Source organism: Odocoileus virginianus, unplaced genomic scaffold (assembly GCF_023699985.2).
Source record: "Odocoileus virginianus isolate 20LAN1187 ecotype Illinois unplaced genomic scaffold, Ovbor_1.2 Unplaced_Scaffold_15, whole genome shotgun sequence".
Lineage (NCBI taxonomy): Eukaryota > Metazoa > Chordata > Mammalia > Artiodactyla > Cervidae > Odocoileus > Odocoileus virginianus.
The window spans coordinates 1,931,298-1,959,276 of NW_027224277.1; the positions used below are offsets into that span (position 1 = coordinate 1,931,298).

At 49.8% G+C, this 27,979-nt stretch overlaps 1 protein-coding gene across 3 annotated transcripts in view; it reads left to right on the plus strand.

Annotated features, from left to right (window-relative positions):
• ZNRF1 (zinc and ring finger 1) overlaps positions 1-27,979 on the plus strand; it is an 83,187-nt gene that overhangs the window by 50,208 nt on the left and 5,000 nt on the right. For all 3 annotated transcript variants that reach the window (XM_070462870.1, XM_070462871.1, XM_070462869.1), the window contains exon 2: positions 22,957-23,052. In XM_070462870.1, the coding sequence (XP_070318971.1) occupies positions 22,957-23,052 (96 nt within the window). The remainder of the gene's footprint in view (positions 1-22,956; positions 23,053-27,979) is intronic.

Below are 27,979 nucleotides of genomic sequence, written 5' to 3' on the forward strand. Positions count from 1 at the left end.
ATGTTCAGTGGACGTTGTTGAACACCTGCTATTGAGGTCACTCGGGAAAATATAGAAATAAATTTAGACGTGTTCGCTGTCCTCGGGAACAGTCCAGTGTGGGAGAAACAAACATACAACAACCATACACACACACACACAAAAATATGATGCAGGACAGGCTGCAATAAATGCCATGGTACTGGCAGAAACAAAACTCTGGAAGGACATGAAGCAAGGAATCACTGATTCCTTCTGGAGGGGCCTTCCTCCTCCTACAGCTTTGTTGGGAGAATAGCTGACTTCTTTTCCTGGTCCTAACTCATTCTCTCTCTGTTCAGACCTTATTATGATTCTAATTTGAGGGACATTTGGCCTTAAAGAAACCAAAAATTTACTTTTTTAGATGGCTTTATTGAACTAAGATCCAGCTAGGATTCCAGCCATTATGTTTGGTTAGTATGTTTCTTTCATTTCTCTTGATCCAGAACTGTATGTGAGCGTGTGTGTGACATTGGCTGCCTGTAAAGACCAGAACCAACTGACTTATAGAGTGTCCCTCATTCTGGATTTGTCTGATTTTCTCATGGTGTCATTTAACCTGTTTCTCTACATACTAACTATCCCTTGCATCTCTTTATAAACTGAAAGTGAGGTCTGGAATAATTTCCATTTGAACACTTTTGGCGAGACTTCAGGTGTGTTGTGGCTATATGTACTTCATATGGTGTGATGTAAGGAAACACGTGATGAAATGTCAGGTTTTTCCACCCTAGTTCTGTTAAGTTTGATAATTTGGTTAACATGGTGACTACCAGAGGTTTCCCTTGTAAAAGTCCTTTTTTTTTCCTTCCCTCTTTGTAGTTCGCCAGTTGCTTACAGGGCAATTCATTGGTGGCTTGCAAATATCCTGTTCTCCAGTGTCCAAATTATTTTAGTGTTCTGATGATAATACCTAATGGCTTTATTATCCATTGGTGATCCCTACCTTAATTATTTCCTTGGTGGGTCACTTCAAAGCTATTAATGTGTGTAATATGTGCTGTTCTAGACTTTAATTAGGTGTATTACTTGATATCACCTTTCTTAAGTCTGGAACAGTCTGAATTCCAAAATTCCTCTGGCCCCAAAGTTTGCAGATAAGGGATTATAAAAAAGTAGGGAGTAGGACAGAGTATCTCCCTGTCACAGGAGCAAGGCGGAGCATTGTAAAGCACAAATAAGGCAAAAAACACAGATGGTATTTAAAGCCTTGAGACTCAGGAGAGGATGTAGAAAGAGAATAATAGGGGAGTCGGGACTGAGCCTTGAGACATAGACCGTTTTTATGTCTGTGCTTGTGGTTGGGAGGAAGAAGAGGAAATAGAAGCGTAGACAGTGCAACCAGCGGAGTAAGAGGAAAACCAAGAGAGTCCAGGTTAGAAGCCAGGTGGAGAAAGTGAGTCACAGAGGCGGGAGCGCCGACCTGGCCCTGCTCCCGGGAGACCTCAGGTGGCCAGCACCGAAAGGTGACGGTCAGGTGTGGCGGCCTGCGTGCTAGCGGTGCCCTCGGCAAAGCAGTTTCTGTGCAGTGCTGAAGGCAAAGGTATGGTCGGAGTGGGCTTGGGGTGAGAGGGAGGAAAGGCGTTATCGAATAAAGACAACCTTGCAGAAGAGTTTTTGATACAAAACCATGAAAAGAAATGAAGAGATAGCTGTCAGTTGAAGCGGAATCAAGGCGTTTTTCCAAAATTGGAGAAATACTAGCCTATTTGTTTGCTGATGAGGATGATAAAGAGAAAATAATAGTCACGTAGCCAAAATGTCAGTCCACATTTTGCAAGAACACCTATACACCAGAGGAGGCATGTGAAGTAGATTGAAATGGTTGCTCCCAGGGGAAAAGATATGCAGAGCGGAGAATGGAATGATCCTTGGGAAAGAGAGGACACAAGAAAAAGGCCTCGCTCAGCTGTGCTGGAAGATTGAAACAGGTCTGGGAAGAGACCTTTGGCGTCTTACAGTGAAACCAGTCAATCAGCCTCCACCAACAGACAAGTGAGGATAGAATAAAGCCATTCCCCAGGTCTTAAAATGTAATCATCAATAATTACCTCCGGGGAGTTGAACCTGGGGACTTTTACTTTTTCCCTTGTACTCTTTTGTAGCTGTGGTTTTTGTGAAGTATCTATGTCTCAACTAAGCAGTTTCACTTTGTGAAATTTACCCAAGGATGAAACCGGACAAGTGCTGCCAGGACACGATGTTGTTTGAAAAACTGAAGACACCCTAAATTTAGTCTAGCTGTAGGAAATTGGATACATACGTTATGTCTCCATACAGTAGAATCCCGGGGCCCCCAGCTGGCTCTAGTGGTAAAGATCCCGCCTGCCCGTGCAGGAGACCCGGGTTCAGTCCCTGGGTTGGGAAGGTCCCCGGAGGAGGAAATGGCAACACACTCCAGTATTCTTGCCTGGGAGATTGCATAGACAGAGGAGTCTGGCAGACTGTAGTCCATGGGGTCTCAAAAGAGCTGGATGTGGCTTAACCACTGAGCGCGCACGCACAGTAGGATCCTACGTAACCGTTTCTGAAAGAGACGAGGGAGATTATCGTTTCCATAGAAGAAAATGTATTTAAAAATGAAAAAAGTAGATTTCAAAATGGTGTAGATACCAAAAAAAAAGTCTCAACATATAATCCAGAAATATATTTTAAAAATAAAACCCTTTTCTGTCACATAAAATTGGCCTCAAAGTTTAGAGCTGAGTCAGCTTTCTCCAGGAGTGCAGTACCCCGGAGAAGCCTTGAGCAGGAGGACGGTGGCACTCAGGACTGGTGAACATTTTGTAACATGCTTAAGTGACGGAGAACAAAAAAAAACCCTCACGCATGACACCATCCCCAGCAGTGGAACAGAAGGAAGGGGCTCACCAGACCAGGGGGGTCTCATTCTGTGCGGAGGGCAGGCAGTGGGGCAGCGGCCCCCGAGACAAATCCTTTGTCAGGAGGCCAAGCTGGGTTCTGATCCATGCCCGCTGTTCCTTTTTTATGGATGATCTGGTTGATTGGTCTTGCCTATTAAAGCCAAACTCAAACACTTCTCTGTCCAAAAAGTTAAAGGCCCAGTGATCTCATTTTGGAGTGTGACCTTTGGAGGAAGGGAGCCCCAGGTGTGTGGGAGGGTCTCCAACACCAGCTGCAGGGGTGAGTGACGCCAAGGGTGGTTCTAGGGTCTGAAGTCAGCACAGCAAGCTCCAGGTCTCCAGCCACAAATCTTGCCTCCCTCCAGGGCATGATGCATAATCACCCTAATCCGCTTAGGAGTTGGCCCTGGTGGCTAGAGCTGTAAGAACACACTTGCCTTTTCAGCCTTTCCACCATGTATCTATTTCCTTATTTGTCTGGGCCTATTTCCTCTTTGTGAAATGGGCCTGAAGCTCCCTCACCAGTTTATTATACTATGAATATACTATTCTTACCCACTCCCTTTTACTTCTAGTCTCCACCATATGTTCACGTGTATTTCAGTGTGGTCCCATCAATGTTATTTTCCCTCCAGGCTCTGACCTGAATGCTCACACACTCTCCTAGACTGGGTTTATCTGTTCCCGTGGGATTTTTTTCTCTGACTGTGTCTACCTTAATCCATATCTGCAGTATAGATCTTCTCTCAGGGTCCCAGTTCCTTACACCAGACACACCATCGACTCTACTTCCGTCTTGCTCACATGAGTTCCCCAAACTGAACCCACTGGAACCATCATCTTCATTCCTGCCCCCTTTCTGTTGGCCAGTGTCCTAGGATTTGTATATTCATGAAAACCACAGTCTACTCAGTTTCTGATTCCAGAAACTTGAGCATCATTTTTTCACTATGAATACTTTTGCACCCATTCCTCTGACTTCTAAGATTAAAAAATAAAAATCCAGGAGAATGAACACATTGGAGATCTTTTTTAATCCATATGCTTTTACACCAGGATTGGGCACAAAGTGTGAGGAGACACCAAAAAACTCCGTAATCAAGGAAAATAATTGTTCAGAGTCGAATCGACCAGACGTCCTTTCTGGATTCTAAATCCACCAGATGGCCCGTTGGGCAGCGAGTCCAGAGGCCCCCACAGCACAGGGGACCCTAATGTTTCCCCGGGGTTGGCCGGCAGCAGCACAGCCTGGCCCCCCATCCACAGCATCTTTGGCCTGAAAATCCACAGCAACCGCGTAACTGTTGAAAATGGGTTCATCTTTCAGTGTCCCCCCGCTGGAGACTGGCTTAGGCACAGAATTGAGCATTAACAGTGTAACACACGCACAAGCTCCAAGAATCAGAGCAGGGAGCAGTTTTGGGTTTCGATTGTCCTGTCCGCCCCCTGCTCTTGCAGGTAAAGGTTGTAAAACGAGCTGTGCCAGGAGTCATCCAGCCAGAAGCTGGAGCCTCCGGGAGCTGCAGCCCCAGGCCCCCAGGCAGCACAGGGGCCCCGTGCCTGTGCCTCCGAGCCAGGACCGCGTTGCCTCAGTGATGAGCCCGGGCACTGCCGTCCACCCGCCCTCCCCGAGCGCCAGTAGCAAGCGGGAGTGAGGCGCCCTTTCACCTGCCCTGCGCTCTCCCTGCCCGGTCCTGAGCCATGTCAGCCAGTTATCTAGGCAGATGGAAGAAGGCACTTCAGAAGTGGAGACCAGGCTCCCCTTCTCAGGTTCATCATTTGCCAGCTTCTGTTAATAGTGAGCTTCCCCCCGCCCCCCCTTCATCCTTAGACCTGCCTCTGGTGCAGAGGGTTGAGTTAAGGACTCTGCTCCTCTGGTTGTGGCGTGTTGTCGCTGGTCTGGGTGAGGCTGTCCTCTTGGCTCTAGGTGACTGTACGTCGGTTTCCTCGCTTTGTTCCTGTTCTCCATCCCCTGCCTTTGTAGCCAATCATGCAAGTGTGCTTCATATATATTCTCTCGTTGTTGCATTAGGCATTGTTGCTTTGTGTGCCGTGTTTTTATTTTTGTTTTCGGATTTCAGTGACCACATATATATGTTTTTACCTTAAATGGCTTGGTGCTCCAGATCCTTTTGTATCTTTTCTCCACTTGGCACTGGGTTCAGATTTCTCGTGTGTGTGCATTCGGTCCATTGCTGATGCCTGCCACACACAAACACGCCACAGTGTCCACACTCTGCATGGCACTTCCCCTTCCTGCTCTTCATCCAGGCTGCCTGCAGCTCGCTGTTGCCCCGCGGGGTGCGGTGGGGAACTTCCCGAGCCATCTTCTGATGGGCCTGGAGGAGGATTTCTCAGGGAAACCTACCAGAAATGGGCTCACTTGGTCATAGAGCAGTGAACTTTCTACTATCATTTCTTCTAAAGATTCAAAAGAAGTGATTGTATCCCACTTCTCTCCCTTTTCTTTCCTAAGTGTTAAGAAAGTACATTGCATAGACTGCCCCGGCTTTTAGCCTGCCTCTGAAATCTTGCAGTGATACCATCCAGAAAACAGGGATGAAGGTTGGGGCTGTATTCTCTTGTGGGTGGGTTTGAAGTATGAATTCCTTTACTCTGAGTAGTTCAGACTCACTCTGCTCCTTGTGTGTCCATGTGGAAAATGATCCACCATGCTGAGGGTTGTCCCAGTGCCCTGTTGTCCACGGCTGTTTCTCGACCTCTGCATGGAGGCAGCGTGGCGTGGTGGAAGCAGGCCATCCAGCGGAGTCGCAGCTTGAATCAGTGCACGTTTGGCTTCCCCACGCGCTTGGCTGCCCAGCGCCTGTGTCGTCGGCCCACAAAGCGGATATGGAGGACCCCGTGCACACAGCCTTCCAGGGTGGGCAGGTCGATACCTGGAGTGCTGAGATGTATTAAAATCTCTGGAACCACATGTTGAAATGTTTATGAATAGACTTATCTGAAATTGACTTCAAAATAATCCAGGTGGGTGGGGTAAAGATCAGGTGACCGTATAATTTATTGTCCAATGCTAGGCATGTTTGAGACTGAACAAAGTGAAAGTAAAAGTCACTCAGCTGTGCCAGGCCAGAGTACTGGAGTGGGTGGCCGTTCCCGTCTCCAGGGGGTCTTCCCGACCCAGGAACTGAACCCAAGTCTCCTGCACTGCAGGCTGATACAAGGGGGCTAGTAATTCCATCAGGACGCCAAGTTTAAACCGTGAGTGTCCCCACACACCAAGGCATGGCCACCCCAGGGGAGAGACTGACTTGATCTGAGTTAATCACTGCTGAAGCTGGGTGATGAGTACCTGGGAGCTCATTATATCCTATATTTTTTTTTTGTCTGAAATTTTCCAAACAAAAAGGCTTTGTAAAAGGAAAGGTATCTATCCGACTGTTGAAGCATTCAGAAGCTCCCCTGTCCAGGAAATGGCCCCTGGGTTCCTGGTGGCGCCCACCCTGGGGTAGAAGACCCAGGTCACCAGCTGCTGCTCTTCCGCTGCCCCTGGGCACTGCCCCGAGGGGGCAGGGTGGGGACGCCCGCCCTTGTTGCTTGGAGCAGTGGGAACTTGAGGGTGTTCTAGCCCAGTGAGGCTGAGTCTGGGGCAGCGTGGGGCAGCGCTGACCTTCTTCCTGCCCCCAGAGCTTTCAGGGCCTGCCCAGGTGTCAGCCAAAGCCCCACATCCGCTGCACAGCGCAGTGCTGGTGACAGGCATCTGCAGCCTGTGCACACGCCCGTGTGGTTGCCGTGCGCACCCTCGGGGACACAGGAGCGGGCAGGAAGCAGCGTGGCAGCTGCTGGAGCCCCGGGTGGTAGCGGGTGAACGTCTGCTGGGAACCGGCTTAGTCTGACGTTGCCTCTGCTTGTCTCTGCCTGGCCACACAGCTGGAGCCTTCTCACCCGCTTCCACACAGTGTGGTTTTTGTTCACCTGACGGATGTTTTCAGGAGCCCACCCTGGGCCACCCTTGGGACACAGCAGTGGAGGGGCCTCCAGGGAGCGTGCGGCGGCGTGGGGTGATGCAGGCGCAGCGGCCATGAGCGCTGACGGGATGCAGCTGGAGAGGGCTGGTGTCCCAGGAGGGCCGTCTGAGACAGTGCGCGGGACGGACAGACCTCAGGGGGGAAGCCAGCGCAGCCCCGTGGGACGGGAGGAGGGTCGGCTTTCTCAGACAGTGCTGGTGGTTGGAGAAGCGACTTGCAGATACCGCCACCTGGGAGTCGTTGGTAACCTTGGTGAGGGCAGTTTGGGGGTTTAGAGTTGTTCGAGAGGGACTGGAAGGAGGGGGAGTGAAGAAGACCATTGCAGACAGCTCTTTGCAGGTGCTTTTCATTGTACATGGGGCAGTTGCTCAAGGTGGAAGTGGAGCTGAGAGAGGATTGTGGTAGGGGAGGTCTGGCCCGCACGTGCTGACTCAGTGGAGAGGGAAAATGCATTTAATGGACCTTGTTGTAAAGACCCTGATCGTAAGGAAGAGCCCTGGAGGGCCTGGTTCCCTGTATTTGTAATCTTTCTCTTGCTATCCAAACGGTTCGGAACTTTGGGGTTTTAAACCCAAACCCTTCTGATAGTCTAAATCTACAGATTCATACCCAAGAAAAACACTCCTATCATGTTGTTTAGGGAGGTTGATGGATCCTCTGATGTCTGTTCTAGGAGCACCCAGGTCAAGAGGCTACACACCATATACGTTGCCAACACCGTCAGTCCCTGCAGGCTCTGGAAATGGCAGGAAAATGAGAGCCCCGTGGCCTTGCTTCTCTCTTCTTCCTGAGATCTCAGTTCCTTGAGGGTAGAGATTATAATGTTTTGCCTTGTTTCTTATGCTTAGTGACTGGAGTAAGAGTGAGGGGACAGACTGCCTGCCTCGCTTGGCGGCTCACCCTGCGTGAGTGCAGGGAGCAGCTGGCCGTGCAGGACACCGCGCTTTGGTAACTTCCCGTCGAGCTGACAGCTCCCCTTTAACAAGTTGTTCCTTTGGGGAAATAACCTTGTCGCCTGTTAAATTTTGTGTTGGTTTCCTGTTATGGGTGTAACAAATGATCACAACACAAATTTATTGTCTTACATTTTTGGAGGTTAAAATTCCTGAAATGGCCAAGGTGTTGCCAGGATTGCATTTCTTGTGGTGGTTCCAGAGGAGAAGCCATTTCCTTGCCTTTTGGAGCTTCTGGAGGCCACCCGCTCTCCTTGGCTCATGGCGCCTTCCTTTATCTTCAGTGCCGGCAGCTCCTACTTTCAAACGTCCCTCTGACGTCTGACCCCCCGGCTGTCTCCTTTACCTTGTGAAGAATCTGTAACCACATTGGGCACCCCCGAATGATCCGGGATAGTCTTCTGTTTTAAACCCTTAACTTGTCCCATCTGTAAGGCCACTTTCTCCATGCAAGATAATATTTACATAAAGTAACTGTACTACAATAAAAAGTATATTTTTATATCAAAATGGTAACATTTGCAACTTCCAGAGGTTAGGGTGTGGACACCTTGTAGGGACTGTTATTCTGCCAGCCAAACATTTCTATAGCTATTTACACATATGTCCTCATTCAGAGGCTCAGTTGGTAAAATTATTCCTGGTTTACAGGTGAGAAAATGGAAGCTCAGCGAGGTCAGGTGATTTAAACTTCGTGACTTGAGCGCTGGAATTCTGCATCCTGACCGCCTTGTTCCATTCTGCTTGGCTGCTCGTGTTTTAGTTCTCATATCTTCCATGGATTTCAGTTAGAGATATTTGTCAGTATTTAGGTTCCTGATGCCAATATTTGGGGAAGTTGATGTGCTGACTCAGTGAAATAAGGAAGTGTCAAAACCTATGTAAACGTGGTTATCACGGCAAAAGATCAAAGTGAAGAAAGAATTTAATTCCGGTTTGCATGCCCTTCCCTTTTCTCATCAGCATTCATGTGTAAGGTCCAATACAGAGACTGCTTAGTGGCTTAATATTTTGTCTACTGACATATACTTGATTTTCATGTAACAGCATGTTACTAATATTTTGCTTGCCAGTCAGTGAGATTATGTATCATTAGGAGATCCCTGACTTTTTAAACCTTAGAACTGTTATGAGGAAAGATTAGGCGGTTTTGCCATGTTCCTGCTGCTACATTAGCGTCTCTTCCTTTACCCTCTTTGCTCCCCCACACCGACCTCTCCCATTGTTGTCTCCTATGCTCCAAGCCATCAGTATAGTAGCACACTTTACACGTCTTGATGGGGGTCATTCGCTGCTTCAGGGACCTTAGAATTGATGGCCCTTCCTGCCTGTGCGCTGTGTCTGGAGGGTCCCTGGGAAATGCTTTTTAACTCACTGGTCAGTACCTCGTAGCTCTCTAGGATCTCCTCATCTCTTTCTCTGTGGTACTCAAAGCTGTGGATGACAGAAAATCAAGGACTGAAGCATGAAGGTCTTCTCTTGCCCTGACAGTTCTCTTTCACAGGATTGATCACTCCACTGCTGTTGAGCTCTCAAAACAACCTCATTCTATTCTTTTGGCTTCTTCCTCTTTAGATGCCATTTCAAAGCACAGTTGTGGCTGACAGGATCATGTCCGCCGAGTTCCTGCCTGCATCTCCTTCTGTGTTGGAGGTGCAGATGAGCAGCGAATGCCCTGCTGAGAAGGGGCCAGGTTTCTAGGCCCAAGCGAGACGCCAGCCAGCACTCATCCTTCCAGATAACCCAGCTCAGCCTGCCGCATGGCAGGGCCCGACTGGAACTGATGGTTTCTATGGAGCGCGTACAGCAGCGTGAGATCCGCATCCTGAGACAATACTGGGGGAAGTGGAGGGGTCTTCTGGCAGACCTCCAGTGACGCGGAGGCCAGGGCTGTCAGCATGAGTAGGTGCAGGTTCCACAGTGCTAGGCAAATGGCGTTTTTCAGAATGGGCGGTCACTCAGATAAGAGTGTCATGTCCATTTGCCAGATGAGTCAGATGCTGGCTGAATGTGATCTCGTGGTGTGTTCAAGCGTTTTCTTTCTAGTAAGTGAAAAATCTCTATCAGGCTTATGTGCATCGGGATGGACAGTGCCTTCAGAAACCCAGAAATAAACTCTTGGTCCTCCATGGATATTATGCAGAAATTTCCATCTTTGTCTTTTTCTCTTTGCTAACTCTCCTTCTCTCCTCCAACTCCACCTTCTCTCTCTCTCTCTCACACACACACCATTTTTAAAAAGTTACTTAAAAGTTGGAAATTTTAAGTATATCGATCAAGATCCCAGGACTTGGAAGAGTATAGACTGACAATAAGGTGATTCCAAGTATAGTCCCGTTTCTCTGGGAACGTCAGCCGAGGGCGCCTGTTAGGCGTGAGGGTAGACCTGCATGGCGCATGTCCTGCTCAAACAGCGTACCCCTCAGAATTGGAAGAAGCGAGGCGCGTGTCTGCTGTCACTTTGGGGGCAGTCCCCGTGTCTCTGAGGGTGGTAACTGCCTTTTCTGCCTAAAACCCGGATGTTGCGTTCCCTTTGTCTCTTCTGAGGGAGGGGGCTCCTTGGCCCCCCTTGATGCAGTTGAGTTTATGAGGAGAAGCCTGAGCAGTCCTGCCTGTTCCTCAGATGCGCTCTGGCATCGCCCAGATTCCAGAAAGCCCCCTCTGACTGCGGCTGTGGGTGCTGGGTCCAGGGGATATGAGCCTGTTCTGTGTTGGGGCTTGGAATGGAGGCAGGACCTCCACTGAGAGGAAAGCTTGGTACTTGGCTGAGTAACTGGGCATTTCCTGGCCAGCCTTGTCTGTCCTATTGCTTAGCTTATTAGATAAGCCTCATATCTAAGAATCTGAAGAAATTCTGCCTTGATCCTTTGGGTCCTGGGCCATCTTCCTCTTTCAACAGATGAGCTATCCTTTAATTAAGGCATCTCCAAACTAAAAGCCAGATGTTCATCTGGAGACCACATCCATACTTTGAGTCCTGATTGGCTGCCCCTAAACTTGGCCCGAGCATGCTAGCCGTGCGATGAGGGGTTATCATTTGACAGTAATGTTTCCTGGCCAGTGCTTCGGGACTTGATCACTCTCACACGGAGCCTTTCATCCTTTTTGTATTTGTCCTCGCTCAGGACCAGGTCATCAGACTGTCATGCCCCTTCTTGCTTCCCTCCACCCAGTAATCCTTCTCCTAGATAGTCCTTCCAGGGCCTCTTTCTGGAAGAAGCGGGTTAGAGGGTCAAGGGAAACGGGACCAATTAGCAGCATAGTTCCTGCTCCTGGCAAATGCTTTTCCCGCTCTTCTCTTGGCTGGAGTGCTGCCGTTGGGCTCCACCTGGCAGGAGCGCAGCCCGGACTTGCTGTGGCCGTGGGCGAGTTTGAAGTCGCCAGGCACACGACCACATGCTCAGCCTGCAGCTCTTGCCTTTGTTCCCACGATAGGTACTCCATTGAGCCTGTTCTCACTTTTAACCAATGAATGGGATAGATATACTGATTGGGACTCAGCCTGTATATTTAAAAAATATTTATGTATGCATTTTTCATACATCCATTGATTCTAAGGCACATACATTTCACAATTTAACAACTAAACACAATTTAACTCTAAAATCAGGATGTGTCATATAGTCACATGCCCAAATTATAACTGACAGCTTTTTTCTCTTTCTTGGAGGTTCATAATGGTGCCTCTTAAAATTGATGGCAGAGGGGCGAAAAATTGAGAGAGTAGCATTGACATATATACACTACTATGTGTAAAATAGATAACGAGTAGAAGCCTGCTGTACAGATCAGGGAATCTTAGAGTCCACAAAAATACACTATATAGGATCAGCTCATTTTTCACTTCTTTGCCCAAAGAATTTGTATATTTCCTCAAATAGGCAGATTTACTAGCGAGTCTCTGTATATTCAAGTTGCACTAGGTGCAGCCAAGTAAAATGGGCACCTCATATTTCACATGAGTTTGCTCTGCACAGAGCACTTGCCTATCCACTGTTGATTGGATTTTAGAATATATTGGAAAGAAGGCAGGGTGCTATCATATGCATGTATTACTGAGGAGCTTGTACAAGGCCACCTAGCTAGTGATAGAGAGTCTGTTTCTTCTGATCCCTAATATAATTTTCTTTCTTCCAGGCCAGTCAGCCTAGAATCCAGAAACAGCAAAAATACACTGGTATGTTCTTCCTTGCTTAGAGTAGAGAATGGAGATCACTACTGAGAGAATCTCTATAGTAGGCAACGATTGTGAATCTAAACACCCACAGAAGAAGATAGCTAAGCACAATATATTATTACTACAGAATGCAGAGGCATTGCAAATGACACGCATGTATACTGTTACTGATCCAAAGAGAATGTATATTTAAAAGAGGGAAATATGGGTATCTGGGCAGAGAGGATTCTAATCAGAGTGCACGTCTCATTGCTTTGATTCTGCTGCCAACCGTTGACCTCTTCCAGCAAGCAGGGGCAGGCAGGTCCCGGAAGAGTCACAAAGGCTGAACTCCTGAGCAGATGCTAAGACAGAGAAGTTACGGAAGAGGAGGCAAGAGACCCGGAAGATGGAACCAAGAGCTTGACATACCAGTAGTAGGGGCAGTCAAAGGAGAAAAAGGTAAAGGAAGGGGGTGTAGTGAGGACAGGTTAGAAGTAGGTTAAAACACAATAGCAAACAGTCCACAAGGTCAGTAGTTTAACTCAACAAGTTTATTTCCCCCCCATGATGCAGTAGCCAGTATAGGTATGGGAGGAGGGGGTTTTGCTCGTTGTTATTCAGGAACAAAAGGTGACAGAGGCTTTGAATCATGAACTATTAATAGCTCTTAAAGTTGGCTTGGAAGTGCATATTTCACTTCTATTTTATTCACCAAAGCAAATCACAATCCCACTGTTAACTTCAAAGGGAGGCATATATGTTCCTACCATACAGCCAGAAGGAGGAAAGCTAGAAATATTTGGTAAACGGCACTCCTGACCTGCCATGACGGGAAAAACTAAGATACGTCTAAGAGTATCCCAGTAATATTGCTTAACTCTTAGGATGGAAAGAAGAATCTTTCAAGCTTTCAGGCCAAAGGAACATAACCATTTACAAAGGAAAAAGAGCCACACTGGCATCAGATTTTCTATTTGCAACTCCAGGAAGCTAAAAAATGGTAGAATTTTATCTGCAGACCACTGAGGAAGAAAGGAAGGCAAAATCCTATACCCAGGCAGACTTTTATCTAACATGATTCAGTTCAGTTCAGTTGCTCAGTCATGTCTGACTGTTTGCGATCCCATGGACTGCAGCACACCAGGCCTCCCTGTCCATCACCAACTCTCAGAGCTTGCTCAAACTCATGTCCATCAAGTCGGTGATGCCATCCAACCATCTCATCCTTTGTCGTCCCCTTCTCCTCCTGCCTTCAATCTTTCCCAGCATCAGGGTCTTTTCCAGTGAGTCAGTTCCTCACATCAGGTGGCCAAAGTATTGGAATTTCAACTTTAGTATCAGTCCTTCCAATGAACATTCAGGATTGATTTCCTTCAGGATTGACTGGTTTGATCTCCTTGCAGTCCAAGGGACTCTCAAAAGAGTCTTCTCCAACACCACAGTTCAAAAGCATCAATTCTTTAGTGCTCAGCTTTCTTTATAGTCCAACTCTCACATACATGTTTGACTACTGGAAAAACTATAGCTTTGACTAGATGGACCTTTGTTGGCAAAGTAATGTCTCTGCTTTTTATTATGCTGTCTAGTTTGGTCATAGCTTTTCTTCCAAGGAACAAGTGTCTTTTAATTTCATGGCTGCAATCACCATCTGCAGTGATTTTGGAGCCCCAAAAAATAAAGTCTGTCACTGTTTCCCCATCTATTTGCCATGAAGTGATGAGAATGGATACCATGATCTTAGTTTTCTGAATGTTGAGCTTTAAGCCAACTTTTTCACTCTCTTTCACTTTCATCAAGAGGCTCTTTAGTTCTTCTCTTTCTGCCATAAGGGTGGTGTCATCTGCTTATCTGAGGTTATTGATATTTCTCCCAGCAGTCTTGATTCCAGCTTGTGCTTCATCCAGCTTGACATTTCACATGATATACTCTGCATATAAGTTAAATAAGCAGGGTGACAATATACAGCCTTGACATACTCCTTTCCCAAATTTGGAACCAGTCCATTGTTCCATGTCCAGTTTTAACTGTTGCTTCTTGACCTGCATACAGATTTCTCAGGAGACAGGTAAGGTGGTCTGGTATTCCCATCTCTAAGAATTTTCCACAGTTTGTTGTGATCCACACAGTCAGGTACTAAAAGTCTTAGCCATAGCAATTAAGCAAGAAAAGAAATAAAACACATCCAATCTCAGAAAGGAAAAAGCAAATTATCAAATGACAATTTTTCCAGCATTATATTATGAAAATTTCAAACATACAGAAAAGTTGAAAAGTTTAACTTATATATCTTACTTTTTGATGCATTTAGTTTTAATGTAGACATTAGTACACTTCCTTCTAAATGCTTCATTCAGTCTGTCATTAACTACAGTTCAGTATTTGTGTACACTTTTTTCTGGTTGAGGTAAAATGTTCAAGCAATGAAATCTCAAATCTTGAGTGTACATTCACAGAATTTTGACAGATAACATGCATGTGTGTAACCTAAACCCTCCTCGTGACATTTTCATCACCCCAGAAGGTTCTCTGTCCCAACTGCTAACCCCTCGAGACAACCACTGTTCTGATTTTTTCCACCATAAATTAACTTTACCTGCTCTAGAACTTTGTATAATTCCTATTATATGTGCTCTTTAATGCGCTTCACTCAGCATGTTTTTAATAATCTTTTGTGTTCCATGTATCAGCAGTATATGCTGCTTATTGCTGAGAAGTGTTCTAATTGCATTCCATGATTATATTACAGTTTAACTATCCATTGTATTATCAGTTGGGTTTTTTCAGAGATTTCTTACTAAGAATAAAGCTGTGATGAATATTCTGAGACACAGTCATATAGACATATGTTTTTGTTTCTTTTGGATAAATATTTAGACAGTAATTCTTGTGTTAGTAGGGCTTCCCAGGTGCTCTAATGGTAAAGAATCTGCCTGCCAATGTAGGTGATGCAGGAGACACTGGTTCAATCCCTGGTTCAGGAAGATCCCCTGACGTAAGAGATGGCAACCCACAGCAGTATTCATGCCAGGAAGATTCCATGGACAGGAGCATGTGGGCCACCGTCCGTGGGGCCTGCAGAGAGTCGGTCGTGATTGACCAGCGGAGCGCAGCAGCCTCCTGGGTGAGGCTGTGTGTGTGTCCTACAGAGAGCCGCCGGACCTCTTCCCAAAGTGACTGTCTTCTTACACTCCCTCCAAGAATATAAGAGTTCCAGTTGTCCCATATCCTCACCAACATTTGTTGTCAGCCTTTTAAATTTGAATGTTTGACATTCTAATAAATGTATTTGAGTTCTCCAGAGAAACTGAACCAATGGGATATATATATATATATATAGGTGTGTGTATATGGAGGGCGGTTTATTATAAGGAATTGGCTCATGCAGTGATGGTAGCTGAGAGGTCCTGTGATCTGCTGTCTGCAAGCTGAAGACCCAGAAAATCCCACCAGCTTTAGTTCTAGTCTGAATCTGAAGGCCTGAAAACCAGGAGAAAACTGCTGGTGTGTGGTCCAGTTCGAATGCAAGAGAGGACCAGTGTCTCTCAGGCAGAGAGCTCAGAATTTCCGTTCCTGTGCGTTTTATTCTCTGCAGGTCTTCCACAAAGTTGATGATGCCAACCCATACTAGGGAGGGCAATCTGCTTTACTCAGCCTTCAGACTCAAATGTTAATCTCATTCAGAAACTCCCAGATATAATGTTTACCAAATATCTGTGCACCCCTTGACCCAGTAAACACAAAATTAACCAACACAACAGATATGTTAAGTACATACACAGACAGATACACTCGGTGTTAAATTGATTTTAAGTGTCCCTCTTTGTGGCTGTCTCCTGATACTTGCTATGAGAATTCTGCTCCTGGGACAGTGGGTGAGCTCCAGGCTCTAGAACAGAATTTAGAGGCTGAGTCCAGAAGAGATGTGTCGAAAGAAGCCACAGTCAGAACTGGTGGGCCTTTTCCTAGTCCAGGGTGTTCTGCAGGAGAGGATGACCCAGACATCAACACTGAGGAACTGTGTGTTGGTTTCCAGTTATTTCTTTGATGGAGGGACGGAGACAGAGATAGTCTGTGTTAAGAATGTGATACTTAGTCATGTGCTCTTGGGGATATGTTTCTTTGGTATAGAAAAATAAGTCATCCATCGTTACCCCTTGGCCTTTCATTGTAATAAATCCCATTTAATAGAATTCATGTAGTCAAGTCTCATTTAACAGACATCAGGCACCATAAGAATGTGAGAGGGAGAAATCTGGGCCGGACACTCGGCCCTGGGTGGTAGGGACGCAGTGGGGGTGCTCCCTGCGCCCCTCGGTGGGAGGAACTCCTTCAGCCGCCCACCAGGACGGAGGGCCTGCCTGGCGCGGCTTCCTTCCCTGGCTGCTGCTCTTGCGTCTTCTCCCTTTAGGTGATCCCAGAGACAGGCAGAACTGGGGCAGGGCTAAAATAGCGCATCAGCTTAGAGGGAGGGTCCAGAAGGGAACTGGGGCAACGTGAGAGCACGCGTTCTGCCTGCCTGAGAAATCAGGTCTTAAAGGAGAAGGTTGCAGTTTTGGAAAACGAGAAAAGCTTTCCTTGGAATTGCAAGATAAATGCCGTAGAGGCCCGAGGGGCTGTAGCTTGAGCTGGGCTCCCCCGTCTCGCCTCAGTTGCTCTGCCGGTCAGACAGAAGCACCTGGGTCAAGTCCAAGGGGCCCAGTTAACCCCGTCCAGGGAGACGCTCAACGCATGACGGCGTGTGTGTTCCTGGGTCCCTCTTGGTTCTCTGCTGGGGGCTCACTGACACCACCTCCCTTTAACCCAGGAGAGCAGGGGGACAGCCCCACACCAGGTGCAGGCTCGTCCTGTCCTGGGAGCTCCAATCTCCAGTCCAGTGAGGATTCCCCCCACTCAGGCCAGACACTTGTCGAACGACAGGAAGCAGCTGAGCTCTGGCCTTCACCTCTCTATGTAACCCTGGGCTGATCTGATGGCAAGAGGAAGAAGGAAGACAGAGTCTCCGTTAGGATCTCCCTCTTGACTGGGGGTAGAAGGATCCTGTAGCAGTGTTCATTGGGTCGAGCCCCCCAGCACAGGCCTGGGGCAGAGACGAGTCCCCCGAGGTGCTGTAGACGCCGGCAGAACAGTGCTGGGACGGCTCCATCCCCTGCCTCTGCCACAGCCTGGGGGGGCAGACACAGGCTTGGGAGCCGCTGGCAGAAGTGGCAGAAGTGGCCGGCCAGCCTGAGCTAGCGGCGCCTCCTCCTCCCAGCAGATGTTAAAGACACAACGCGGGCAGGGACCCTCCAAAGACAGATTAGACAGGGGAGGGGGTTCAGCAGGGGCGTGCTGTCTGCTCACCCTGCTTCTAGGGCTCGCTGGGCAGAGTCCTCAAGACTCCCACCTGGAGCTGGCTTCCCCGAGAAGGGCAGGAGAGCATCTCTTTCCCAAATTTCCTGAGTGCTGAGGTCGCATGAAGCTGACGGAAATCATGTCAGTTGGCTGACTTCAGGGACCTCTGTTTGATCTTTGTTTGCTGGGCTGATTTTAGTTCAGTTGGGACTTTTTTTTGAAAGTGGTATCAAAATTTCCTAGTTGTGTTTTTTTTTTTTTTAAACCGTCAGATGGCTCATAAAGATCATAGTGCAGGGGACAGGAATTCAGTCCCTGGTCAGGGAACTAAGACCCCACATGCTGCAGCGGAACTCAGCCCGACTTCAGGGCAACTAGAGAAGCCCTCGCAGCAACGGAGACTCAGCGCAGTCGATAAAGATAAGAGAGGCATTTCAACATCAGCCATTTCACATAAAAAAGATCACAGTACATGTCATCCGTAGGGCTGTTGATGCTGAGCCGTGACTGGACAGCTCCGAGCAGCGCCTGGGGCAGCAAGGTGGTGGTGTCCATCCCGCTCATCCGGACCTTTCGGGAAGGGAACTGGGGTCACTAGTCCCCCCCACCCCCCAGGCTCTCCATATTTTACCTTTTGCCCTTCGCTTTCCATTTAAAAGGTAGTTTGCAAACTCAGCATCTTACAACCAATGCTGCAGGCTCAGTGCCGAGTGGAAAGCAGAACTCAGTCCTTCCGTATTAACAGAATTCCCAGGGAAACAAAGTTATCACTTGGTAGTTTGTGGGATTATCCAGGACCGCGGTTGCTTCAGGAGGCGTTGCTGGGACGATGTGGAAGCCTTGAGGTGGATGTTTGAGGATGCCTTGTGTGTCTGCGTAGCGTTTCCTGTCCCTCTTGCCGTGTGACCCTCCTGTACTGGCAGGCCTGTCTGCGGTCCCGGGAACACGGCGCTTGCTGGGAGGCGAGACTCCCTGGCCCTCTGGCTGCGTTACCTTGGGCACGTGACCTACCCTGGTGTCCTCTTCTGCAAAATAGACTTAGCGTTAATGCTGACCCGCCTCATGTTCCCAGCAAATGAGATGACCTGTAAAGCTGCCCAGATCACTGAAAACGCGGTTGATCATGACTTGCATGAGTGGGTGCCTTAGAGGTTAGACAGGGACCTGGTGTGTCCAGTTCCATGTCGGCTGTACAGAAAGCACCACACACAGTGCTCCGGAGTCCTGTGCTCGAAGAGATGGGCCCAGCAGGGATGGCCATGGTCAGCACCAGCACGCTTGCGTGACCTGGGGCCGAGGTGCCCTGCTGGTCCGTGCCCCCATCCCTCACCGCCCTTCCTTCTTCCTCATTACGCACTGCTTGGCCTGCTGGTGGTGTGCCTTTGTTCAGCGCCTTTTAGCCCGCTTTCAGATTTCTTATTTGATCCTCCAAAGGGAGGTAGATGTCTCTCTTTTTCAGATGAGGAACTGAGGTCCAGGGAGAGTAGACTACTTGCTAAGGTCTTAAGGCTGGAAAACCCGGGTCATCTTGGTCTTCCCCACTCACATAACAACAGACCCTGAGGTTTATTGTTTTTTTAGCCTTACACACGCATAGACAAACGCAGAGGTAGGTGATGGAAGCGGTACTGACCCTGCTTTCATTAGAATACAGGTCTCTCCCTACCATAGGTGCTTCGTCCAAGACCTAGTATTTCCCAGCCCACCTCTTTTTGAAAACTCTGTCCTGAGGTGTGTTTCCCAACACCACCAAGCAATTAACTTAATTCTGAGGGTATCTACGTGGAGATGGCATCCGATCCCACAGGCTCAGCCCCACAGGACGGCCCCCACTTCCAAGGCCAGTCACAAGCCCGGGTTGTCACCCTCCACTTCTGTCCAGCTGCCTGTTAATTGGAGGTTCCCATGCCCCCTCCATCACGTATGTTTAATATGCTAGAGTAGCTCCCAGACCTCAGAGACATTTCACTCACTAGACCAACGGTTTATTATGAAAAGTGTAACTCGGGAACAGCCCAGGGAAAGAGGTGCACAGGGTCAGGTGTGGGGAAGGAACGCAGAGCCACACTGTCCCCAGGCACACCACTCTCCTCAGACCTCCAGCCAGAGAGCTCTTAGACCCTCTGCCTGTGGGGTTTAATGGGGGCTTCATCACATAGGCATGATCGATTAAACCCCTGGCCACTGGTGACTGGTCCAGCCTCGAGGTCGGGTGGGGCTGGAAGTTCCAGTCCTCTAATCACGTGGTTGTTTCTCTCGGCAACCGGACATCCTTAGGGACTTTCCAAAAGTCACCTCGTTTACATAGACTGTGATGCAGTTGAAAGGGGATGGTTTTGAATAAAAAAACACTCCTTTAATCCTTTCTCGTTTGTTTCTGGAACTGTTTTCAGGAAGTGATGACGAAAGACCAAATGCTATCGGCCTTACGTTAGGGGATTCCAGGGGTTTTAGCTCTGTGCCAGAAACAGGACAAAGGCCAAATGTATACTTCTGATTAGAAGTCACATCAGCACACCTGCAGCCAGCTCTTACTAATGGCAAGGACTTTAGGTTGGGAGCTAAGAAATCTGATTCTGGTCTTAGCTCGGCCCCCCACTTGTTTGACTGTTGGCCTCCTGGCGTCTCTTTCTTTATCTGTACAATGAGAGGATCCGCCTAAACCTGTGAATCTCATCTTGTTTTTTCCTAGGACATAAATGTCCAGTGACGTTTCCTTGTAGATCTTTCTTGTGGGGTATCCCTTTTTCGCAGCATCATAGCTGTAACTTGACTGACCCTTCTATACTCAGGGAATCACGGTGGGGTGTGAGGGTTTGAGTGATGCTATTGTAACAACATGACTATTCTGAGTAGTCAAAGAAGTGAGTAATGTACACAGTGAAGGGCTTTTCTTTAGTGAGCAGCCACTCACCACCTCCCGTTGGCTGCATCGGGACGTGGTGTCGAGGACCTGTCAGGTCCATCCTGGCCTCCCCTCAGCCCTGCACCCTCAGCCTGCAGACAGGGGCCTAACTTGGCAAGTTTAAAGTGAAAACATCCTGTAGTCACTTAAATGTTGCAAAACCTTGGTCTTTTGAGTCAGAAAGAAGGGTGAACAACTGTCTCAGTGGCTGGTCATTCTGTGGAATGTTATTTAGTACAAGTATTGGTGTGTTTGCGTGGCACAGGCCTGAGGGCAGATTCGGGGGACAGAGGGACTGAAGTTAGAGGTGAAGAGCATTCTCACCATGCCAGACTCGAGTTCATGACTCACCTGTACTAGGACACACGATGGACCCTCCCCCTCACGTTTCTTTTCTGTGTTCTGGTTTTGTCTTTAATGGATTCATCACCACCCAGAGATCAGAAAATATAGCCCTTTCTCAAAGCTCAGCCAGAGTCCTTGAGATGACAGCACCTCCAGGACTTTTTAGCCAATGCACGTAGACCCTGAGTATCTCTAAGGAAAGGGGCTGCGGGAATGGGTTTGGTGCCGTGGAGTCTGAGGTCCACTTTGCCTTGAGTGGGCCAGACTGTGGGTGTTCTGTCTGGTTCTGGAGCTCAGAGCCCTGTCCCTAAAGAGAGGAGGGTTCGGAGAAGACTTCATGCCAAGGGCTTGTGCCCTGCCCGGGCGCCGGCCCGCTTCCTGTCTCAGCACCGCCAGCTGTCCGGGTCAGGGGCTGCCCTGCAGAATGAGCGAGCCCCATCAGGAAGGACACTGGGGAAGGTGTGAGCTCCTCTTTTCCATGAACCCTCTTCTCATGGTACATACTGTTCCTGCGTCCAGTGAAACTGTGTGTGGACATTTAGGCTGAAAATAAACAGAAGGGTCAAATCTTCACAACAGTGTTTAGACGTCCTGTATTTGACCTGGGAAAGTAGGGGTTATGGTCGCATAAGGGAAACACTGTGGTGTTTAAAATTTGATGTGGACAAATAAATAGACAACTTTTCAGTCTTTTTAGTAGAATGAAAGTGAAGTAATCTATTTGAAAGCAGTACTTTTTTTTTTTTTTTTTTTGCTCCACTGTGCAGCTTGTGGGATCTTAGTTCCCTGAGCAGGGATCAAACCTAGGAAAGCAGAGTCCTAACCACTGGACCACCAGGGAATTTCCCATTTGTTTTGTTTTTAAATATTTATTTATTTGGCTGCACCAAGTCTTCATTGAGGCATGTGGGATCTTTACTTTCAGCATGCAAGATCTAGTTCCCTGACCCAGAGATCGAATCCAAGCCCCCTGCATTGGGAGCACAAGAGTCTTGGCCACCAGAGCACCAGGGAGGGAGTTCCCCCTTTGAAAAGTAATTTTAATAAAAGTAAAATGGGAGAAATTGGAAAGATTTGTATTTGTAAAAATCTATATTTATCTGTAAAAATAGGTCAAAAAATGATTGATTTATAAAAAACGATCAAAGGACTAAGTTTGCATCATGGAGTTCAGCTCAAAAGATTCTCCGCCAAAATATCCAGTGCTGATACAGTTTGATGAAACACCCCAGGTGTGTAATAAGTAAACTTCCTGGAGAATAAAGCGGCAGGGTCAGTCACCTGTGGCTGTGAAACAGCTGCCACTCTTGGAGGAAAGGCCAAGGCATGTGCGGCATTCGGGAGCGCTCTGCAGGGCCACCCCGCTGCGCACACACTCTCCAGGGGCAGCTGTGGGAGCCGCAGGAGGGAAGGTGCTCAAGCTGAGGCGCAGAAGTGCCCACACCTGTAGGGCTTCCTTCCCTGGCGACCTAGCTAAGTGGTTTGAGGGCCACAGGCGGAAGGATGTTAACTCTTTGTTATTCAAAGACACACTGTTCAGTCACCTTGATTCGATCAATGCCTCCCTGTCCCCACTGCCCACTAGACCCCCTTGGGAAAGGATCTGAATGCAAAGAAAACTCAAGTTGGCTGCCAGAGACAGCTGGTAGGCTTTGGAAAGGGGCATGACAAGGGTGTTCAGTTCATTTCAGTTCAGTTGCTCAGTCTGTCCAACTCTACAACCCCATGAACTGCAGCACGCCAGGCCTCCCTGTCCATCACCAACTCCCAGAGTTCACCCAAACCCATGTCCATTGAGTCAGTGATGCCATCCAACCATCTCATCCTCTGTAGTCCCCTTCTCCTCCTGCCTTCAGTCTTTCCCAGCATCAGGGTCTTTTCAAATGAGTCAGCTCTTCACATCAGGTGGCCAAAGTATTGGAGTTTCAGCTTCAGCATCAGTCCTTCCAATGAACACCCAGGACTGATCTCCTTTAGGATGGACTGGTTGGATCTCCTTGCAGTCCAAGGGACTCTCAAGAGTCTTCTCCAACACCACAGTTCAAAAGCATCAATTCTTTGGTGCTCAGCTTTCTTTATAGTCCAACTCTCACATTCATACATGACCACTGGAAAAACCATAGCCTTGACTAGACAGACCTTTGTTGGCAAAGTAATGTCTCTGCTAAGGGTGAGCCTCCATGAAGAAATGGGAGTTGGAGGCTATAACAAAGAAACGAAGTGTTACTTGCCTTAATGTAGAAGTCAGTTGTGAGATGTATCTAGACTGTCATTCCCGGTGTTGATTCTGAGCCCACATGGCCAGAGTCACCCAAGAGTTTCCACCTTTATTATGGATATGCTTGGTTTGGGGAAACAAAACATTTCATTCTGTTCTCTCTTCTTTCAGGTTTCAAGTGCCCCATTTGCTCCAAGTCCGTGGCTTCCGATGAGATGGAAATGCACTTTATAATGTGTCTGAGCAAACCTCGTCTTTCCTACAACGGTGAGGGCTTGGTTGGGGTGGGAGGCGGGGGTGGGGGGGGGTGGGGGGTGGGGTTGGGCTCTGGGCAGCTTCTGCACCCTGCCTCTCAGCAGGAAGGGCAAGGGGAGTGGGGCAGGGTGGGAGTCCCTCCGGAGGCTAATGCTCCCCGTCCTTTCTTCTACCTGCTTAGTTCCTCTCATGTCGGGCTTGGAAGACAGGCCTTGGTCACCCACAGCTGAGAGCGGAGGGTCCATGGGAGCACCAGCTCTCTGTCGGGGAGGGGAGTCCGGGCTGAGCTTTGCACAACTTGCTTAAGCCTGACTGTCCAGGGCAGAATAGATGTGATGTGTGGACACCTTTGAGGACTAAGAACTGACCGGCCACCTAGGGGCTGAGCAAGAGTACATCGGGGGACTCCATGAAACCCAGGTCCCCTGCCACGACACCCCATGGACAGAGTGAAAGCTAACACCTGCCTAGTGTGCGTGCGTGCTCGGTTGCTTCCGTCGTGTCTGGCTCTTTGGGGCCCCATGGACTCTAGCCCACCAGGCTCCTCTGTCTGTGGAACTCTCCGGGCCAGAATACTGCATGGGTTGCCATTTCCTAGGGATCAAACCCAAATATCTTGCCGTGGCATGGGTGTGCCCGCGTTGTCCTTGGTGTCCTCCGGGCCTCACTCAGACTGAGAGTCCCCTTGGAGGCCTGGCCGTGCCTGTTCTTGGTCTGTTCCCATTATCTCCCTCCTCTCTCTGAAAAGCCTTCCCTGGTGGCTCAGACAGATGGTAAAGTAACCACCTGCAATGTGAGAGACATGGGTTTGATCCCTGGGTTGGGAACATCCACTGGAGAAGGGGGAACAGTGTTCTTTCTGGAGAATTCTGTGGACAGAGGAGTCTGGTGGGCTACCGTCCATGGGGCTGCAAAGAGTCGGACGCGATGGAGCGACTTTCACTTTCACTTGGGAGCTTCCCTCGTGGCTCAGGTGGTAAAGAATTTGCCTGCAGTGTGGGAGACCTGGGTTTGATCCCTGCGTTGGGAAGATCCCCTGGAGGAGGAAATGGCAACCCACTCCAGGATTCTTGCCTGGAGAATCCCATGGACAGAGGAGCCTGGTGGGCTACAGTCCATGAGGTCTCAAAGAGTCAGACACAGTTGAGAGACTGACATACACACAGTTGCAAAACCATCTCTTCGGGGCCAGGGGAGGGGAAGGTGTGCGTGAGAGGGGGTGTGTGTGTGTGAGTGTGAACCGGAGGATCTTTTTTGCAAAAGCCAGTCCTTAATCACCAGAGGCAAAGAGCAGTGTGTTGCTTCTGGTCCCATCAGTGGAATTTGTCTTAAGGTGAAGAAGGTGCCCCACCCCTCTGCGTGTACTGTTAACACGTGCAGTCTGTCTAAGGACACCTAAACCTTCCAGGCTTGAGGAAGGTATTTGCCACCTGGGGTCTGTATATGGAGTGTGAGTCTCCAGGGCTGGTCTGGGGCCTGTTCTGAGATATAGAAAGGAAGATTCACTGAAATTTCTGGTCATTCCCGGGAGATTCCCCATCTACACACACACACCCTTTCTGTAGATGCTAGCACCAGTTGGGGAAATGTTTAGGAAATTGATAGCAGTTATGTAAGGTGAAATTTAGTTAACCACCACAGAGTGGGGGAAAAAAGAAACCTCCTAAATGAGGCTGATAGAAAGTAATATTTTTCTTATTATGAGTGTTGGCCTGAGCCGTAGGTTAGAAGGCCTCCAGTAGCTGCCTGCCAGATTTTTTTTTAAAAGGCCAGTTTAGGAAAGGCAAGAGTAGTTTAACTGGTTCACCCAGTGCTCAGGAGAAGACCAGGAGCTGGTGCTCCCACACGGGCTCCTGGCCCGTGAGTCCGGGTGACCCGGTGGCCCGGTGGGGGTGCACCCAGAGCACAGAGTCTCCTGTCCTCTCTTCTCCTCTGTGGGTAGCTCTGAGCCCAGGATGGATGCCTCAAGGGTGAGGATGGAGTCTGGGGACCCGTTTGCTTGGATACATGTGGCCAGCTTGACGGGATCTTAAAATTTCTCTCCCTTTCCAAGGTCTCTCTGTGGTTCTGAGACTGGGGCAAGTCGCATCCTCAAGAACACGCACTCAGGTTTTGACCATCATGTTGGTCAGCCAGTAGAGTGAATCTGGAGGTGAGGGGCCTGGTTCTGCCGTGAACAGAAGGGTCACAGTCCTAGGACCGAGGAGGCCCCAATTCCGTGACCAGCAGGGCTCCTTGGCTCTGGGAGAGCCTGGCGTGTGGCAGGCTCTTTTGCCAGCAGTGTTGAGCGAGCTTGGTGGCTGTCAGAGCAGCTTTAAAAGCTCCTGTCTGCTCAGCTTTCTTCTGGGGCGCAGACCCATGCCCTGCTTCTTAGGTCCTGCCTGCCCACCCCTCCTCTCGGCCAAAGGTCATCGCCTCCAGCTAAATGCTGAATGTCACACAAGATTTCTTTAAAGGAAAGGGACTCTGGCTGCCCTCAAAGCAGTGGTGCCTCCTGCTCGTTTACCCACCGCCAGCAGACCTGTGCCATGGTGCTTGTTTGGCCTGTGTCTCTGCTCTCAGGGACCCCGTGGTTGGGATGGAAGTGCCTTTTCTCGGGTCTTGGGGAGCCAGGTCCTGGCTGGGGAGTTTGCCCAAGCCAGTGGGGGCGCTGCTGGGAGCTATTACTGATGCTAGTAGCAACTGAGTCTGTCGGCCTGGGGTCTGCCTGGGGGTGTCTATGCAGGCGCCCTTCCTGCAGGGGGGACGGCAGGAGAGGGCTCCTGGCAGCCGGTGCATGAGGTGGGGGAGAGGGAGCCCTGGGAAGAGGGGGCTGAGGGGCCCCCCAGGGCAGCCTCTGTGAACTTGAAGCCCCTCGGGCCTGAGGGCCCCCCTCCGCTTGTCTTGATGGAAGCCCAGCCCGCCTGGGCAGCGCTGGCAGTCCCACCAGGCGATGTCGGGCCTGCGCTCCCTGCAGCCAGGCTCCTGCACCCACCCGGAGGGCGGGCTGGAGCCCTCGGTGAGGTGGGTGGTGGTTTCCAGCCCCAGAGCAGAGACTGTCGCCTAGTCTCTGAAGGACAGGAGCAGGTTGGCCAAGTGGAAGGAGCAGCGCGGGGATCCTGGCCGCTTACCCGCAGCCTCAGCTGCAGCCCTGACCCTGCAGGGTCTTCAGGGTTCAGCAGGCTGTGTGTGTGACACTTGTGGCGTGCAGCTGGTCCCAGAGAAGTGAGGGCTCCCTCTTCTCCTCCTCCTCAGCCACTCCTCTTTGATGAACAGCAGCTGTCGGGGACCAGACCAGGCAGAAGTGCGCCGTCACCTCCTACCCCCTCCCCGGCAGCAGGAGGGGAGCGCACTGCCCACCACCCTGGGCTGCTTCTGTGGTCTGCGTTGGAACCTAGCGTTGGCCCTGTCAGCACCACCCCTCGCCTGGCTTTGCACACGGTGTCAGGAAGCTGGGGCTTATGGGGCTTGAGGAGAAAGAACAGCTTGGTTCTGTGTTCTCATCGACCAGGATCAGTCAGGCCCCCCTGCTCTGGGGACCTTGGGGTGCCCAGCCCAGAGGCATCAGAGTCCATCTGCATAGTAATCTCAGCGTGGCTCGGGGTCCTCTCCTTTGGACGGCAAGGTCCCCTGGCAGCTGGCGGTGGGCTCCTAGCATGAGAGAGCAGAAGTCCTGTAGGATCTGGGTGGTGGGCAGGCGTTAGCTTCAGCCATGTTTCCTCCCCTGCTGGGCATCCAGGGACACCTGGGGCTGCTGATTCCTAGCGCCTGGGGGATTGGGACAGGAAGTTTTACTCAACCCACTCAGACCTGTTGCTGGATTTGGGCTCTTCCTGCCTTCTGAGGTGGGGAGGTGCTGCTTCCTGGGCTCTGTGCTGTGTGTGGGCACTGCCTGCTTCCCTGAGCTCCCAGGGTCCCCGGCCCGCTCCCATTCACCAGCTCTCTGACTTCAGCAGGGTGTCTGGTTCTCTGGCCGTATTGTCCCCGTTTGCCAATCAGGAATAAAACCAGGTGCCTGCCTGGCTCGTAAGATCCTGCGGCTCATTGAACACACGCACACATGAAATCTGAGTGTGTATCCCTGGCTGTGTCCACAATCAATTAAAATATTTCAGGAGTGAGGAATTCTCCAGCTTCAGGCTCTGCTCTTTTCACATTTGGAAGCCAGCTTCTGGATATTTCTTCTGTGGTTTTGAGAACGTCTGGGTAGCCTTTTGCTGACTTCACCTCTTTTCACCTGCCTTTCAAATACTAGAGTTCACCTGGTTCAGTCGTCTGCCCTCTCTGGGTTTGTCTAAGCTCTGTATCCCCCACCTCCCGCTGTGGCCACATCTCTCCTCTAAACCCCAGATCTGGACTTGAGTGGACTCCAGGAGGTTTCCGTGGCCATGTCCCTGGGGAGACTCCTGCTCAGCACCTCCCACCCAGCGCTGAGTTCATCGTGCCCAGCCCAAGTCAGCCCTCCTCCTGGGCTCCCTCTTGTCGTGACGAGCGCCCCCCCCCCCCAAGTTTGTCCAGCTGCCCCAGTTTGTGTCATCCTCCCACCCCCAGTGCTGGCACTGGCCTTGAGTTCCCCTCTGCTGCGGTGCTGCGTCAGCCTCCGGAGCAGGCTCCCCCCCCCACCCCCCCAGGGCTCTTCTAGCCACTCCCAGTGGTTTCAGAAGGCCAGATGTGATCAGAGCATGACTCCAGGGCCCCTCATCGAACCAGAGGAAGCTCAGGCCTCGAAGCAGAATGCAGGTCCCAAGCCCGTCCTTAGGATGTTGGTCTCACCTCCCCCCGTGGCCCCACAACTCTGCAGTAGCATCCTTCCCACCCAGGTGCACAGACGCTGTCCCCTCGCCTGGAACACCCCTCCCTGAGCCGTCCCCACCCCACCCAGGCGTCTCCCACACTTTTCACATCTGGATCTGTGTGCGTCCTGAGACTTCCAGGAATCCCTGTGCTGTTCATTTCCGTC